General features: G+C 40.4%; 1 protein-coding gene across 2 annotated transcripts in view; it reads right to left on the bottom strand.

Moving 5' to 3' along the window:
- Positions 1-18,909, bottom strand: part of GAN (gigaxonin) — a 75,070-nt gene that overhangs the window by 26,572 nt on the left and 29,589 nt on the right. For both annotated transcript variants that reach the window (XM_007994178.3, XM_073015597.1), the window contains exons 2-6: positions 11,464-11,578; positions 8,677-9,027; positions 6,421-6,638; positions 6,082-6,203; positions 1,028-1,140 (exon numbers count right to left, since the gene is read on the bottom strand). In XM_007994178.3, the coding sequence (XP_007992369.1) occupies positions 1,028-1,140; positions 6,082-6,203; positions 6,421-6,638; positions 8,677-9,027; positions 11,464-11,578 (919 nt within the window). The remainder of the gene's footprint in view (positions 1-1,027; positions 1,141-6,081; positions 6,204-6,420; positions 6,639-8,676; positions 9,028-11,463; positions 11,579-18,909) is intronic.

The following is an 18,909-nucleotide window of genomic DNA, read 5'->3' as shown; positions in this document are numbered from 1 at the left end:
TAACTATTGGGTAAGATGCTCAGTACCTGGGAGACTGGATTAATCTTACTGCAAATCTCAGCATGATGCAATATACACATGTAACAAACCTACACATGTAGGTTTATACCTACCCCGAGTATAAAATAAAAGTTGGAATTATTTTTAAAAATTAGAGACATCTCTTTTTCCCAGTGTTCCAGCTGGAAGTAACACGTTCAAAACCATTTCTCCGGTAATGCTTCTTAAAGATTTCTGGCTTCCCTAGCAGCCCCCTCTTTAGCACAACAGCCAGAGAGGCCAAAGTCATTTCTCAAAACAAGGTTATGAAATACCTGGTGAGTTCCTCAGAAAATCCTCACTTTTTAACTCATAATAGCTCACAAAAAGAAAATGAACTGTTACCTCTGGTTCAATACAATTATTTTTGCATAACAATGGGCAGTATTTTCAGGTTGACGTGGGAAAGGCTAGTATTGACCAGGGCAGAAAGGGCTGTGGAGGACAGGGTCAGGCCAAGGCTATTTGGGATCACAGAAGCCCTAGGTGTTTCATGTCCGTTTGTCAACGAATATTTACATAGTGAACCCTATGTGCCAAGCACAATTCTAGCGCTGAAAATGAAACACTGACCAGCACACACATAATTCTCTGCCATCAAAGAGCTTATGTGAAAAACTTCAAAATGCCTGGTCCATGAGATGGTTAGACGTGGTATGAAGACAGGGACAGGAGGGCTAGGAGGCAGGAGGGAGGCCCGCTGAGAAGGTGCTGCGAGGAGGGGGCAGGCCACACTGGCATCTGCACAGGGCAGGACAAACGGGAAGGCCGGTGCGAGAGCATTCCTGGAAGATTTCAGAAACTGAAGGAGGCTAGAATGAGTGAGGGCCAGGAAGGCGAGGAGAGACGGGCACTAGAAGGAGAGGTTGGAGCAAGCGAGGTGGGGGCTTGGCAGGGCTGCTGTTTCTTCCCTGAACTCAGACACAAAACAAACAGAAGTGCTAAGGGGAAAGAGAAACACATCAAACAAACCGAACCAGTGTTTTACCTCATTCATGGGCGGCAATGCTGTCCAGGTATTTGCATCTGGATCATACTTTTCTCCTGAGCTAAGAGTCTGCTTATTTTCATCTTGGCCCCCGAATACAAACAAAAATCCTTCTGCAAAGATCAAAGGAAACACAAGAAATATGAAATGTGAGCCTTCAACACCCAAAAATGCCATAGAATATATAGAAACAGCATCTGAAGAAACTCTCTGACGACAACAATGTTCTCTTTGGATTCAGGACTTTTATTACATCCCATTGGATCCTTGGTGATGGAGCCCAACCTGTGACTCACTTTGACCATTTCGCTTTACTCATTACTGTCTTTGAGTGGATTTTCACCACCCTATGATGAAAAAGGAAGCCTGACGTCACCCATTCAGTCACCAGCCAGCTCTGGGCCATGTCAGTTTATCTCTTCCACTCCCTCCCAGCCTCTGGGATTCTCATACAACGTCCGCACCACAGCGCACATCTGTTCATTCAAAACCCCAGGAATACCCAGATCTGAAGCATCTGTGTGCACTTTCTATTCAAAACAGGATCTAAGAGCAACTGAACTTCCGATTTCATGTAATGGTGTATTAGGTTATTCTTCCGCAAAAAACACTTAATTTGCTGGATAAAACATTTAAAAAATAATGTTAGCTGGGTGGTGGTGGCTCACATCTGTAATCTCAGCACTTTTGGAAGCCAAGGTACATGGACTGCTTGACCCCAGGAGGTTCAAGACCAGCCTGGGCAACATAGTAAGACCTTATCTCTACAAAAAGTAATGAAATTAGCCAGGCATTGTGGTATTTGCCTATAGTCTCAACTATTTAGGAGGCTGAAATGGGAGGACCACTTGAGCCCAGGAGTGTGAGGCTGAAGCGGGCCATGATCATGCCACTGCACTCCAGCCTGGGTAACAGAGTGAGATCTTGTCTCAAAAATAACAATAATAATAATTTTCTTAGAAGAGGAGAAGCCAACAAAATAACAAGGCAAAACTGAGGGGAAAACTAGGACCTATAGAGGTTACCAAGCATGAAAACCATTTTACTCTGAGGGCATCTCCAATCTAGGAAAATCTAAATCTTTTGTCCTCGGGATGAAAAAGACAGACATTTAAGCTCCAGGTCCACAGAAAATGTGGCTTCTGGCAGGAGATCCTCTCCAAAGTTCTACACTGTCAGGATGAAGGCCAATCAGAATTCGTATTCAGATTTAAACCTCCTTGCTATCTGGGAAATCATAAGCCTTGAATTTAATTTACAGTTAATACCAAATTAGTAATGTTTTCAGGCAACTGGCAGAGACAAATGCAAAACTTCTGTAGAAGAAAGGACCTTAATCTAAGCCTTAGATTCTAACATCCAAGGACATCTAAGGCAGAAAGTTACGGCTATAAATAATTTTTTTCGATTTTTTTTTTTTTTCAGACAGTCTCGCTCTGTTGCCCAGGCTGGAGGGCAGTGGTGTGATCACAGCTCACTGCAACTTCTACCTCCAGGGTTCCTGAATATCTGGGATTACAGGCACATGCCACCACACACCCAGCTACTTTTTGTACTTTTAGTAGAGATGGGGTTTCACCATGTTGGTCAGCTGATTTCAAACTCCTGACCTCAAGTGATCCACCCGCCTCAGCCTCCAAAAGTGCTGGGATTATAGGCGTGAGCTGCGCCCGGCTGCTACGTATAATGTTTAATAAAATGAGCAGCATCCAGCCACAGATATCGGACATAACAAATATTAGACTCTAAGAAAAGACCAGCAGAAGCAGATCATAGGAAATAGTCTTGCAAAGATTTCAAATATTATAGTAACCAGAAAGATGATGTTTTCAAGTTGGATGATGAAGAATAAAGTCTAATATTTATTTAAAAAAGAAAGATAATTTAAACAAATGCTTATCATGTTTAAAAAATAAAAATTAACTTGAAGATAACTCCAGTAACAGGAACTATAGAAATAAGAGTGGATTTGAAGGTAATTAAGTTATTCTCCTGTAAAAAGACAAGAACTTGTAGAAATTAAAAAAAAAAAAAATCAATGGATAAATTTAATAGCAGATTCATCACAGTTAAGGAGAAAAGTCAGTGAGTAGAAGATAATCAAAAGATAATAATGAAGAGAACAGCACAGTGAGACAGAAAGATGGAAAATAGTAAGAAAATTTTAAATACACACCAGAGAAAAGATTTTTTAGACTCGCCACTGACTTAACAACAATGGAAGCCAGAAGTCAGGGGAATGACTTCAAAGTGCTGAAAAATAATAAATACCAAGCTGAAATGCTACACTCAGCAAAAATATTCTTTACGAATGAAGACAAAATAATGACATTTGCAGGCAATCAAAACTGAGTGTTGTCCACTAAAAGACCCATATTAAAGGAAATTCAAAAGGATGAACTTCAGAGAGAAGGGAGATGATCCCAGGTGGAAAGTCTGAGGAGTTAAGAATGAGGAACAAAGAAAGTGGCAAATCTAAATGAACACTATCTATCTAACTACCTGCCTGCCTTCCTATCTATCAGTCAATCATCTATCTACCTACCTGTCTGTCCATCCATCCATCCATCCATCCATCCATCCATCCATCCATCCAACATATATTAAAAAAACACATATTGCGTATATAGTAGCTCCCCCTTATGTGAAGTTTTGGTTTCTGTGGTTTTATCACCCATGATCAACTCAGTCCGAAAATAAGTGAGTTCAGTAAAGTAAGACATTTTGAGAGAGAGACCACATTCACATAACTTTTATTACAGTATATTGTTATCGTTGTTTTATTATTAGTTATTGCTGTTAATCTTTTACTGTGCCGAACTTAAACTTTATCATGGGTATGCATGTAGAGTAAAAACACACAGTATGTACAGGGTTCAGCACTATCTATGGTCTCAAGCATCCACTGGAGGGGTCTTGGAACGCATCCCTCATGGATAAGGGCGATCTACTGTACATATTTATTAGTAATAATGTATTTTAATACTACAAGAGTGTGGAACATGGAAAATGAAGAAAAACTATTCTGAAGAGAACACAGGTACTGACTAACTTTGGACTTTGCTAATTTAAGACAGGCTGTAATTTCTAAGGTAATCTTCCTAAAGGACTATTAACAAGAATGTAAACTCCAAACTGGTAGAGAAGAAAAACTGAATGACAAGAAACAGTCAAAATCAATTTTTAAAAGGCCAAAAAAAAAAAAGAAACAATGTAGGCTGGACAAATGGGAGGACCTCTTCATTCACTCATTTCCGTTTCCGTCAATTCCACTGTACACAGTTGCTCCTTCCATTGCTGGGTTTCTGAAACACTAATCCCTCTGGGATACTTTCAAAAATTAGTGATATAGGAGCCTTTGTGATAGGTGTGTATGAGTGAAAATTAGGAATATGTATATATATTTTGGAGGGAAATGTAAGGGAGCTAATTCTGAGACGATGCAACAGGGACACTAGACCTACATCCTGCAGGCTACACTACTCTGTCCAGCTCTTCACTATTGACAATAACTTTAATAATTTCGGGACTCATAAAAAGACTCCACTTCTATACTATGGTAGAGCCTTGGCCATTTGTATGATACAGAATGGTAAAGTATAGCTTTAAAAATGTTATAGCCTGGGCAACATAGCAAGATCCCATCTCTAAAAAGAAAAATAAAATAAAATATAAATTTTTAAAGATAATGTTGCTGGGGAAAGACAATTAAATAAAGACTGCAGGAGGGCTGCTGACCATAATTAGAATGATGTGAGATGACACTTCTCAGGTTGACAAGGGGGCAGGACCATGGCGAAAAGAAAGGCAGCCAGCAAAGGCAATGCCTCAATGGCCATCTTTTCTATCACCTCCTTAAGGGAGAGCTTTGGATAAAGTACAGTTTTCAAACTTGTAAAGGTCAAGTAAAACATTTTCTGTAGTAAATAACTTTAAGCCATTGCCTATTTAAGTAGCATTTCCTAAAGTCTCATAACTTCTTTTTTTTTTTTTTTGAGACAGGGTCTTATTCTATCACCCAGGCTAGAATGCAGTGGTGTGATCACAGCTCACAGCAGTCTCAATCTCCTGGGCTCAAGAGATTCTCCCACCTCAGCCTCCCAAGTAGTTGGGACCACAAGTGCATGGCCACCATTCCTGGCTAATTTTTTTGATTTTTAGTAAGGACAGTTGTCTCTCCTACGTTGTCCAGGCTGGTCTTGAACTCCTGGGTTCAAGTGATCCTCTCACTTTAGCCTCCTAAACTGCTGGGATTACAGGTGTGAGCCACTGTGCCCAGCCTTATACAACATATTGCATATAATTACATATTGTAATTCTTTTTTTTTTGTTATTAGTTATTAGTTATTTTTTTTTGTTTTTTTTTTTTTGTTTGTTTGTTTTTGTTTTTTTTTTTTGAGACGGAGTCTCGCTCTTTCGCCAGGCTGGAGTGCGGTGGCGCAATCTCCACTCACTGCAAGCTCCGCCTCCCGGGTTCACGCCATTCTCCTGCCTCAGCCTCCCGTGTGGCTGGGACTACAGACGCCCGCCACCGCGCCCGGCTAATTTTTGTATTTTTAGTAGAGACGGGGTTTCACCGTGTTAGTCAGGATGGTCTCGATCTCCTGACCTCGTGATCCGCCCATCTCGGCCTCCCAAAGTGCTGGGATTACAGGCGTGAGCCACCGCGCCCGGCCTACATATTGTAATTCTAAGCTGCATGAATTTCAAAGATGGGACTACCATGGTACAAAGAAATGCTGTGTTCCAGGTGCGGCCCTCCAGCTACTTAGTGGTAAGCCTCACTGAAGTTTGCTCTCCTGACATTAAGTCATCAAGTAATTGCTCCTCCAGTAGTTCTGAAAAGCAGCTATGTGCTGAAGATCTGTGGAAAATAAGGACTGACAGAAGATACGGTTTTCCTAACCACGGTCTCAAAAGCTAGAACTACACTAAAAATATCATGTAGAGATAATAAAGTTGTATCTTTAAAAGGCTCTGAGTCATTCTGTAAAACCTTGAGATTACACATTACTTGATCTGGTGTTTAAGGAAAATTTGCCACAGAACGGTACCTGCTGAGAGAACTCCATGGTTAATTCTCGGCATGCTTAAAGGGGCCAGTTCGATCCAAAGCTGCCTGTTAGGGTCATAGAGAGGGCACATGCATCGCATCGCTGCTGTGGGTTTCCGGGAACTAAGGAAGTAAATCATTGATCAGTAGTTAATGTGCTTCATACAGTTCTTTTTATAAGTAACCATCACTAGTTTTAGTGCACTAAAGAATATTTAACACATTTAAAAAACTGAATGTAATTATGCTTTAGATACTGAAAAACATTATGAATTCTTGTTTACATGGAACTACCTCTTCCCATATACCACTTTTCAAACAACTCCCACCTCATACTTACACCCTCTCTTCTCCACCAACAGTCACGATGCACTCGGAGTAGCCCCGGGGTTTGAAGTTGGCCAGCATCGCCTCTCCTTGCTGTGGCTGGCTGAGCGGTATATTGCTACACTCTTTGACAATTTCTCGTACTAATGGTTCATTCAGCATCTGTTCCCGTAAATAACTGGAGTCCAACCCTGAAACCCACAGAGCTGACATAACATCCTTCATGTGGACCTGCAGAAGAGGGAAGAAAGATGGGGTGAAAACAATGGAAAATGCAACGCATCATTTTTAGAATCTACATTTTCCACCTCATGGAAAACAAACGGTTAACACTCAGGTTATTACCAGGCAAGTGAGACACATCGGTCCTGCTTGAACATCTTCTCCTGGCCCTGACTGTCTACTGCCCAGAGTCTTGATAAGTAAAAGTTTAATTTTTAAAAATCATCAGTGTGAGGTATCACTGTAAAGTTTCAAGCAGCTTCATTTACACCTTAAAGAAGTCCCATTTCAATAGGAAAAGAGAGGGAAAATACCAGCTATAATTTGCTTTCTTTCACACATTTGGATGTGCCATGAGTTAAATCATGTTTATACAAATATTATATACAGTAATAGCTCAATACAATATGGTAAACTTAGATAACATATCAACATTAATATTACAAGAAAAATATACAAAAGCCAAATTAAAAAAAAATCCTGAGTACTATATAATCATTTCTGCAGTAATTACTATTCAAAAATATCTAACACGACTAATATGAATTATATCCTTTTACTGCTCAATCACTAAATTTGAACCAACCGACTAAAGTACTTTACAAATGTAAAATAAAACTGTGAGTTTTAAAAATCAACTGTCTTTACAGCATGAAGTTTAAACTGACCAAAGGACAAAGAACTGCCTCATTTCCCCAGCAACCAGCCAACCTTAAGCATGTCCCTTGCTTTAAGGCAAGAAGAGGGCAGGACGGAAGCTGGCGAGGAGCACCATGTCCCACTGTGATCTTGGTGAGTAGGAGCACATTGGAAATTTTTCTAATTTTTCTACCTCCTTTACCAATTTCCCCAACTCACATGGAGAACAGAACACTACCTGTCCTTACCTGTCCTAATGAATACTAATACTACAAATATGGTTTCTAAATATACATACTTCCAGGCTTACAGAATTCAAAAAATTATGTTAATCATCATCAAAACTTAATAGTCGAGTTTTAACTTACAAGAACAATTAACAGTACAATATACATTTTGAGATCCATTTTCTAACACCTAATATATTTCTTATTTTGAAAACAGTAATTGGAGCTACTGTCTTAATTATAATAATCAGACTTAACGTCCTGGCTGGGCATGGAGGCTCACACTTGTAATACCAGCACTTCGGGAAGCTGGAGTGGGAGGATTGCTTGAGCACAGGAGTTTGAGACCAGCCTGGGCAACACAGCGAGACCCTGTCTCTACAAATATCAAACAATTAGCTAGGCATGGTGGCACACACCTATGGTCCTAGCTACTCGGAGGCTGAGGTGGGAAGATCACTTCTGCCAGGAAGGTTGGGACTGCAGTGAGCTATGATTGTGCCACTCTGGCTGTTGCACTTCAGCCTGGGAGACAGACTGAGACTCTCTGCCCCCCAAAACCCTCAAGTCCTGTGATTTTGCTTCTTCCTCCAAGGTATTCACAATTTGGATCTAGCGGCTGATATTCTTTAAGACCCTCTTTCCAGGCTGTCACTCCCAGAACCTTCCCTCTTGAAACTGCACTGCCACACAAACTCCAGAGCTTGCCTGCTTTCTCCCACGTGGTGTCAATCACACCTGAAGCTCCTCAGGCCCATGCCCCTCCACCCCTGCCAGCGCTCCACGTGCCACCCCCCTGCCTGCTGCAGGAACCTGAGGCCTGGCAGAGGTTAGCCTAGTGATGTAGTAGGTCAGGAAGCTGAGAGCCAGGGTGGGGATACTGCAATTCTATAATCTCCAGCTTGAGCTTGAAATGCATTTTCCCATTAAAAACAACATGCAAAGGATATTACACTCCTTACAAGGGTTAATATTTTCACTGATCTATTGTGTGGCATGGGCTTTTGCAGACTGGTCTCAAAAACCAACTGCTTTCATGATATAGGAAAACATGTTTTACAGGTATCTTTTAGATTGCTGCTTTGTAAGTCTTTCACGTTGAAGAAGAAAAATAAAACAACTATAACTGAATTAAAAAGAAATAAAAAGGCAAATTTGACCATGTTATAAATGACAGGTACCTTTCTTATTTCTGTATCATGTGCTATCCATCGAATTACTGCTTCAAAGACGTATCTTTCATTGCCAACGTTTAACTTCTCAAGAGAAATCACTTCTTTAAGCTTTTGAGGACTCAGTTCTAAGAATTCTTCCGTGCTGCTGACATCTCGGAAATGAGTCTCCAGGTATTCTGTGGCAAGGTAATGAACGTGATGGAGGCAGTAATGTAGTGCAAAGTCACGGATACCGATACAGTTCTCAGCAGCAATGCAGCCTTCCAAAAACTCACAGCACAGGGTTTTAAGGTCTGTCAGTAGTAGCAGGTCTGCTGCCTGAACAACATCTTGGATTGTATCTTCATTTAGCCTGATCTAAAAAAGTAGCATAATTATCTTATATTTGAATGTGTACATTTAAAACCCAAACCACTCATCTATTAGTTTGGGCCACATGAAATTTCCATTTATTTTAGATCAAAGATAATCGAATATTGGCAATTTCATACGGTTTAACCCAGCATTTTTTTTTTTAGCCCAACAGTTGGAAGGCACCAACACAAGCAAATGTGTGCTTGGTTAACTTTTCCCAGCTCTGCCCTTGCTGTACCAATGTCAACCACCAATAACCCTTCTAGGGTAAACCATCCATGTTGCTCACTTCTGTAATTCAGAGAAAAACCTTAATGACTCAAATGCTTGGGAAATGGAAAGTTCTACATTCTACGGTAAACTCAACATGATTAAGTACCAGCATCAGAACTGATGAAAATCTTGCCTTCCAACCTATGAAGTTCACCCTTCTGCTAAATGGCATGCTAACCTGAATGCTAATCCCTTGAAGGGAGAAGGGTTTACAGTGTTTCAGAAGCCTCATTCCACATCCCAAAACACTGTACGCAGTGCAATTTGGTTCACAGACAGATACATTTAGGCCTCAAAACTACTTTTTGGAATGAATCCCTAATACAAGGGTGTTTTTAGTTTTTTTTCTTCTCATTATGAACATCTACTTTTCCTTAATTTTTTCAATTTTCTGACGAATGCTTCTTTGTCCACCCACTTCACAGTGTTCCAAAGCATCAGGAAAGAAACAGTTCTCCAAAATACTGCCACAGTCCTAAGTGGACGACCCCAAAGCATGGGCACTTCACCTACATTCGCAAATGCAAGGGAGACTTCATGAAGAGTACAGCAAGAAACATTTTTATATTTTACACTTTTTGTACCACAGATTTCTTAAAAACTATAGTTGCCAATCGTCTTAGAAACTGAACAACAAAAATGTGGAAAGTAGTATGTTGAGTAAGCCACAAGTAGGGGAAAATGTTCCATTTATATGACATTACATTTAGCCACAAGACAGCAGGCAGCTGTAGACTCTTCAAATATAGGCACGTGAAAAAAACACTGAATTGCATTTCAATAAAACAAAACTGCCAATTCAGGAGTTTGTTATAACTTACATTGCAACTATCATTTTAAATTTAAATTGGAAACGAATCACAGAAGTCAATCCGTAAATAAGGTTTCAAATTTCAAATCCAAGCCTGAACATGAAAAGGCTCTTACTGGCTTATAACTCGTTACACTAATAACTGCTGCTGGACTGACTTTACAAGTTGGACCAGAGGTTGGTCTTAGGCCTGGTTTTGTGATGCTATAGAGTATCTCCGGGCTGTCCCCAAATTAACTTAAATTCATTTACTTTTAACAATCATCCATGTACATACCCACCCCCTAATGTTGAGAGAAGAGAGAAAGCATGAAATCAAACCAAAAGCTTCAAAAAGGATGAGAATCACTGCGTTTAACTCTGGACAGAATGAATATATTTAGACAAAGAAAGCAATACATTCAGAATACTTAGAAAATATGTAGGAGAAACAGCCCCTACAGAAAGGAAAACAAGAGGGATGAAGAAGGAATAAAGGAGAGAGTAGGGCACAAGATCTCAGAAAGAATAAAGATGAAATGCATTCTCACACAGCAAAGGTAAGATGCACTGACCTCTTCCTTCGGTTAAAAAAAACACCAAAAACCAAAAAACAAAAAAAATAACTAGCCCTGATTCACATGGAAGATTTTTCTTGAGTCCTCATGCTATGCTTGAAATCACATCATGGGGAATGGGTAGTCGGAGGAGGGCAAAGGAAAAGAAAGAAGTCTGATCGCTTATCATTTTCCTCCCTGGGAATCACAAAGCCTCCAGAAGTTTAAGTGGACATGGAGAGGAAAGGGACATCAGGAAGAGAGAATGAGGGTGGGGCAGGGATGTGGGTACTACTGAGGCAACAGGACCAGGGCATCGTGAATAAGCTGCTTGTCGTTTCTGTCAGTCCTCTTTCTCTGGGAACGATCTACAAGGAACTCTCTGTCTCTACCAAATAATCCACAATGCCCCAGGAAGTTCCTATTTCCATGCTATGGAGACAAAACAAGTTTTGTATCCCCAGTCGTGTGGATACAAAGCAAGATTGGATTTGGGATTCCAAAGCAAAAACCAAAAAGACAGCAGTCAGGGCAGCATCCCATGTTCTTTAATATCTCATATGAGAAGGTGGAGCTCAGAATGGTAGCAACACACTGGGACTTGGGTCTAAGATCTTACTTCATCCGCTTCTCTAGGAGCAGAGCCATGGAAGAACACATGTGGGATGCCATTACCAGTAGGAGATGTCAGTCAATGCACACAGTGACAGAAGATGAAGATGACAGTGCTACTTTGTCAAATAATGGATGAAAGGAGACCCTCACCCTGAGCTTGAGAAGCCTCTACTTAGGTCTTCCTTCCTTTGTTTCTCATCATACCTGCCCACTGAAGATGTAATCCAGGATCTCTCTCATAACCATTACCGATATCCCTTCAAGTTCAATCTTATAAGTTGATCCATCATCTTTTGGAGGATTATAGTTTAACTTTGTCCTAAGAAAGGGAAAAAAATGTAAAATTTCTATGAAAGAACAGAAATAGCTATAAATATTTATGTACTCAATACTCTATAACGTATAAGATACTTATCAGTACATGCATCCCCACCTAGAAAATTTAGTTCGTTAACTTTAGGTCTATGTATTTTTATAACTTTCAACTACAAAACATTGGTCCCAGGATCCCAAATGCTACTTCTTAAAAAACAAAAACAAAACAGATGAGCAAAGAACTAAGATCCACATGACCATGAATCTGTATTTCCACCTTGGAAATCTCAGTCTCTTTAGGCTTATTTTCTAATGGACTGAATTACCTAATTAATCTTCAATAATGTAACAAGGACTCCACAAATCTGCCATCCAAAACAAAAGCTAACACCTTGTCAATAGCCCGCTTCTAACCAGATGGTCTTCCCCACCAATCCGCTCCTCTGCTTCCACCATCAGAAGTAACCATTATCCTAAATCCTACGCTCAATTTTTCCTTGCTTTATTACTGCATCCATGAAATAGATATTTTAAATTTTAAGGTGCTTTATAATTTATTAATCATCCATTTTTTATTGTTGTTTTATAAAGATGACTTAAAGTTTACAGAGGTGTGCATATCACACTGGTTCTTCTGTTCTTTCTGCTGTGCAATACTCCACTTTCCAGTTAATGGGCATCTGGGGTTGTCTCCAGGTTTTTGATACTGTGAACCGTGATGCTTCGACTATTACTGCATATGACTCTTTTGTACTATGATAAATACTTTGTCGGCTGGGTGCAGTGGCTCACGCCTGTAATCCCAGCACTTTGGGAGGCTGAGGTGGGGGGATCACTTGAGGCCAGGAGATCGAGGCCAGCCTGGCCAACATGGTGAAACCCCATCTCTACTAAAAATGCAAAAATCGACTGGGAGCAGTGGTGGCGCACACCTGTAATCCCAGCTACTCAGGAGGCTGAGGCACGAGGATAGCTTGAACCTGGGAGTAGAGGTTGCAGTAAGCTGAGATAACGCCGCTGCACTCCAGCCTAGGTGACAGAGCAAGATTCTGCCTCAACAACAACAACAAAAAAATGTCCCTTGGGTCTACTCCGGGGAGTAGAATTATGCTAACTTATTCTCCGTAGTAGGTGGCGCAGTTTACAGCCTCATATACTATGCATGTGTAAGAGCATCTGTTGATTCATAAACTCCACAACATTTGAGTCTGTCACACTTCTTAAGTTTTGTCAACTGAATAAGTGAAATATGGTATCTCACTGTGGTTGTCATCTGCACTCTCTTACTAGCCACGTGCTGAACATCTCTTTGTATGTTTGTGGCCACATGTTTCCCCTTTCGCAAAACATTCGTTCATGTCTCTCCTGTTCATTTTTTACTAACTGTCCTTCACATATTGAGGTGGAGGAGTTCTTTATGTATTTGTGATACTAATCGTTCAACAGATGAACTTTTTAAAAGGTGCCTTTTAAAAAACTTTTTAAAAAAGAGCCTTTTAAAAAACTTAAAAAAAGACTTCTTTTTTTTTTTTTTTTTTGAGACGGAGCCTCACTCTGTTGCCCAGGCTGGAGTGCAGTGGTGCAATCTCGGCTCACTACAAGCTCCGCCTCCTGGGTTCACGCCATTCTCCTGCCTCAGCCTCCCCAGTAGCTGGGACTACAGGCGCCCACCACCACGCCCGGCTAATCTTTTGTATTTTTAGTAGAGATGGGGTTTCACCGTGTTAGCCGAGATGGTCTCGATCTCCTGACCTCGTGATCCGCCCGCCTCGGCCTCCCAAAGTGAAAAAAAGACTTCTTAAACAAAGTGATACAGAATTTGAAGAACAATTTTTCAGTCAATGCTTTTTGTGTTTTAAGAACTTATACCCAGATATTTTACTAAGAAAATTTGAGGTTTTTTAAAAAAATTTAAGTGAAATTTAAAAATAGCTTTGAAACATGCTGTTGGCATGAATTATAACTCTGTTAAATCTCAGGATTGACACTGTGTTACCTGCTACCTAATAACCATGTTTTCTAAGAAAAGAAAAGTACACCTTCAAATACTGGTAATCCAAATAGTGAGTTACAGGGAGAACTTCTTAGAAACAAATATTTAAATTCATTATTTGCATTCAGACTTCTATAATAAAGTCAATAAAGAATCAGACTTTTGGTAGACTGAATACAAAGAGAACAGGAAATAACATTAACAAAATTTCATTTTTGTTTTTGTTTTTGAGACAGGGTCTCACTCTGTCACCCAGTCTGGAGTGCAGTGGCGCGATCATGGCTCACTGCAACCTCCTCTTCCCAGGTACAAGTGATTCTCCTGCCTCAGCCCCCCAAGTAGCTGGGACGACAGGCACCCACCACCACATCCAACTAATTTTTGTACTTTTTGTAGAGACAGGGGTTCGTCATCTTGCCCGGGCTAGTTTTGAACTCCTAAACTGATCTGCCTACCTCAGCCTCCCAAAGTGCTGCGATTACAGGAATGAGCCACCGCACCCGGTGACTGAAATTTCATATGCTAGAAAACAGACAAGGGTAACTGACTTGGAGTATCTGAGGAAGCTTAATCCTAATTTAGCAGTAAGCAAAGCTGAGATTCAATCTAAATTGGACTGAAGACTCCCAAAGGCTCCAGGAACTGGTAATACAGGGTAGGTGACGACGGGGTTGGGGTGGGGCAGGGGGTAAAAGATAAGCTAAAAAGAGAACTATTAACAAAGTCTTAGGAAATAGCTGAATTTCTGGATTCTCCCTCCATGTGTATACACTTCTTCCCTTCAGAGCTTAGTAAGACTCTCCCTAGCTCCAGTGGAAAACAAATGACTTATATTTTGAATAATACACAACTGAGGGTCTCTGGACAGCGGAGCACCAGGCACATTTGAGGGTAGGTGTATTGTAACTGAGAGTTAACAGAATGTTTACATACTGAATGCTGGACCATTAGTCTTCTTCTCCCAACTCTGCTCCTAAAATACTGAAAGCCAGAACTTATCTTCCAAGCAAGAGACAGAGACTTCTGGAGGACTTGATCTGCCCAAGGGTACAGACCCAAGGGCATGAACATCAATCTGCCCTAAGAAAATGACCCAGTTTGATCACACAACAGCGAAACCTGTGTTCAACAAGTCTTACCTATAGGACTCTGGTACTTCTAAAACTTTCTCATGTCACATTACACACAGAAAACATATTACTCTGGGCTAAATAGAGGCGGCCTGTAGGCTCAGCCTCTGGATATGCTGCTCAGCTACTCTGAAGACTGACGCCATCAGTATCTTCACACACTTGCAACATATTTTCTTGGCACATGGGTTAAGAAACTGTTTTAGAGCGCTGCTATTAAAATCGAGCAAACAGGACTCACTAGATATTTAACAAAGATAAAAGACAGGACCAAAACTGATAAGAAAAAAAGTAACTTAAAGGAAGTAAGGATTGTGCTAAAATGAAAAGTTCAAGGAAAAAAGAAAAATTCATCTTAATCTTCCCAGAGGGAAAAGACAGGATATTGTGTACATAAAACAAGAGTAGGATGATATAAAAAGGAATATTCATAAGCCAGCAAAACATGTTAATAATTGCAAAAAAAAGTTTGTTTTTTCTTTTAATGTAGGGTCAAGATAAAAAGTTGAGGAAATCTCCTAGAAAAGAGCAAAAAGACAAAGGCAGAAAATACAAGAGATGGCTGAGCACATGGCTTACACCTATAACCCCAGCGCTTTGGAAGGACTGCTTGAGCCCAGGTGTTCGAGACCAGACTGGACAACACAGCAAGACCTCATCTCTATTTTTAAAAAATTTATTAAATAGTTTTTAAAAAAAGAAAATAGGAGAGGTAAGTTAAGAAAGCTGGAAGATCAGTCCAGAAGATTCAACATCTGAAAAAAAGGAATGTCATCCACCAAAAAAGATAAGACTACTAAGGAAGTACTCTCAACAACAGATGAAAACACACCCACTCCAGAGCACATCATCATCATAATTCAGGACACTGGAAATAAAGAAAAAAGTCTTACAAGCTTTCAGAAAGAAAAATTGGCTATATGGAAAGGATAAAGAATCAGAATGGCTTCATACTTGTAAATGGAAGTTAAATAACAAAAAATAAATTACTTTAAAATTCTGAAAAAAAATTATTTCAGACCTAGATTTTTATAACCAGCCAAACTATCAATCAAGTGGCAGGAGGGAACAAAGACATTTTCAGCTATATGAAGTCACAAAACAATTTACTTCCCATGCAGCCTTTCTCGGGATGGTATTAGAAAATGTGCCCCAACAAAACAAAGGAATATATCAAGAAAGTGGAACATTCTGGATATTAACAAGATGCAATCCAAACAGGAAGGAAGTGAAAGGAATGCAGAGTAATGGTGAAGGATGATCCTGGGATGACAGCTATGTACCAGCAGAAGGAAGCCAGTCCATTCTGGTGACAGAAGGCCCTTGTAGGTCTTTAACACAGAATATGTAATGTGTATGACAGTATACAGAGGATATTTAGACAACTTTATTTCCTCCCTGTATTTGCTATCTACTATTCCTGCCCATACAGTTTCTAGTGAACTAATGATTTTACTCAAAAGGTACTTCATTGCCACTGGCTGTCCTCTAGGTGTATCTATTTGCCTAATGCTTTTATTAAAAGTGAAGGAAAGAATCTGAGTCAATTCTCCATCAAGAGAGAAAACAGTGTAAGTGGTAAGAACAAAATACCGGAGTATCTGGCTTTGAAATGCATCATATAATCTTTTTGGTAGCAGACATGTCTTTACTTAGGATGTCATGACTATTTGTATTTCTCAGTCACTGAACTGATTATCAACATATATAGCTTCCCAGCTCCAAATTCACCTTTTTGCTTGCTTTGGAAAAATGGATCTGATCCTTTTAAATCATTTTCCTTTGTCAAATGGCATGATGCTAAGCTTCAGTTAAAGGCACTGGAGAGACACTGCAGGAAGTGAGAGTTTTGCTTGCTGGTTCTGGTGAAGAGACCTGCCTCCTGCCAGGCAGTCTTCTCTCCCAGCACCAGGCTCCCACAGTGCACAGCTGCAACCACACCCTGAAGTTTTCCCCAGAGCCTCCTTCAAGCACCTTCCCATGAATAGCTTTCTCGGGCATCTTACAGCAGCAGTCCCCAACCTTTCTGGCACCAGGGACTGCTTTCATGGAAGACAATTTTTCCACAGATGGGAGTTGTGGGGATAGTTTCAGGGTGAAACTGTTCCATCTCAAATCATCAGGCATTAGCTTCTCAAAAGGAATGTGCAACCTAGATCCCTCACGTGCCCAGTTCACAATAGGGTTCACGCTCCTATGAGAATCTAATGCCACCGCTGATCTGACAGGAGCTCAGGCGGGAAAGCTCGATCACATACATCCCTCTGTGTGGCCCAGTCCTAAGGACATGGACTGGTGCCTTAGAAGACAGATTTCCAGCAAGTCCCACAATGTGGCTTTTCTGCCACGCAGTGAGCCATGGGTGTGTCCTAGTAAGTCAGCTCTGGGGCAGCAGATGCTCCATATATCTATTCCTGTATTTTTCAGAGTTTTCTTTACTTCTTACTGGCCAATCAATCCCTCATTACTCTAATCTCCTGTTGTAGTTAACTCTTTATATTAAATTTTCTTTGTTCAAACTGCTCTGTGGTTTCTCTCTCCTGACTAGACCCAGATGGACACTAACAGTCACTAACAAATTTAGAGGAGGTATCTCCAAAACATGTTTGGATAGAGGAGCTTCAGGCTAGAATTAGAGTTCTTATTTTAAAGTAACCCAGGTTCAAACAAGAGCTAGCTGTACTTGTTTGCGTCTGTGGCATTAGATTCTCATAGGAGCGCAAACCCTATTGTGAACTGGGCATGTGAGGGATCTAGGTTGCACGTTCCTTGTGAGAATCTAATGCCTGATGATCTGAGGTGGTACAGTGACACCCTGAAACCAACCCCAGAACTCCTGTTGGTGGAAAACTTGCATGTGTCTTGCAGACAGTACTAGGATGGGGGAACCTAGGCTATCAAGGAAAAGGTTACAAGAAGCCCCTTTTATTATTATTATTATTATTATTATTATTATTATTATACTTTAAGTTCTGGGTTACATGTGCAGAATGTGCAGTTTTGTTACATAGGTATACACATGCCATGGTGGTTTGCTGAACCTATTAACCCGTCATCTACATTAGATATTTCTCCTAATGTTATCCTTCCCCTAGACCCCCACCCTCAACAGGCCCTGGTGTGTGATGTTCCCCTCCCTATGTCCATGTGTTCTCATTGTTCAGCTGCCACTTATGAGAACATGTGTTGTTTGGTTTTCTGATCTTGTGACAGTTTGCTGAGAATGATGGTTTCCAGCTTCATCCATGTCCCTGCAAAAGACATGAACTCACCAATTTTTATGGCTGCATAGTATTCCACGGTGTATATGTGCCACATTTTCTTAGTGTATCACTGATGGACATTTAGTTGGTTCCAAGTCTTTGCTATTGTGAATACTGCCACACTAAACATATGTGTATATGTGTCTTTATAGAATGATTTATAATCCTTCGTATATGCCCAGTAATGGGATTGCTGGGTCAAATGGTATTTCTAGTTCTAGATCCTCAAGGAATCACCACACTGTCTTCCACAATGGTTGAACTAATTTACACTCCCACCAACAGTGTAAAAGTGTTCTTACTTTTCCACAACTTCTCCAGCATCTGTTGTTTCCTGACTTTTTAATGATTGCCATTCTAACTGGTGTGAGATGGTATCTCATTGGGGTTCTGATTTGCATTTCTCTAATGACCAGTGACAATGGGCGTTTTTTCATATGTCTGCTGGCTGCGTGAATGTCTTCTTTTGAAAAGTGTCTGTTCATACCCTTTGCCCATTTTTTGATAGGGTTGTTTGCTTTTTTCTTGTAAATTTATTTAAGTTCTTTATAGATTCTGGATATTAGCCCCTTGTCTGATGGATAGATTGCAAAAATTTTCTCCCATTCTGTAGGTTGCCTATTCACTCTGACGATAGTTTATTTTGCTGTGCAGAATTTCTTTAATTAGATCCCATTTGTCAATTTTGGCTTTTGTTGCCATTGCTTTTGGTGTTTTAGACATGAAGTCTTTGCCCACGCCTATGTCCTGAATGGTACTGCCCAGGTTTTCTTCTAGGATTTTTATGGCCCTAGGTCTTACGTTTAAGTCTTCGATCCATCTTGAGTTGATTTGTGTATAAGATATGTAAGGAGGTCCAGTTTCAGTTTTCTGCATATGGCTAGCCAGTTTTCCCAACACCACTTATTAAATAGGGAATCTGTTCCCTATTGCTTGTGTGTGTCAGGTT

The sequence above is a fragment of the Chlorocebus sabaeus genome, chromosome 5 (genome assembly GCF_047675955.1).
Source record: "Chlorocebus sabaeus isolate Y175 chromosome 5, mChlSab1.0.hap1, whole genome shotgun sequence".
NCBI classification, from domain to species: Eukaryota; Metazoa; Chordata; class Mammalia; order Primates; family Cercopithecidae; genus Chlorocebus; species Chlorocebus sabaeus.
The sequence above is the reverse complement of the archived record's forward strand: the minus strand, read 5'-3'. Positions and strand labels throughout refer to the sequence as shown.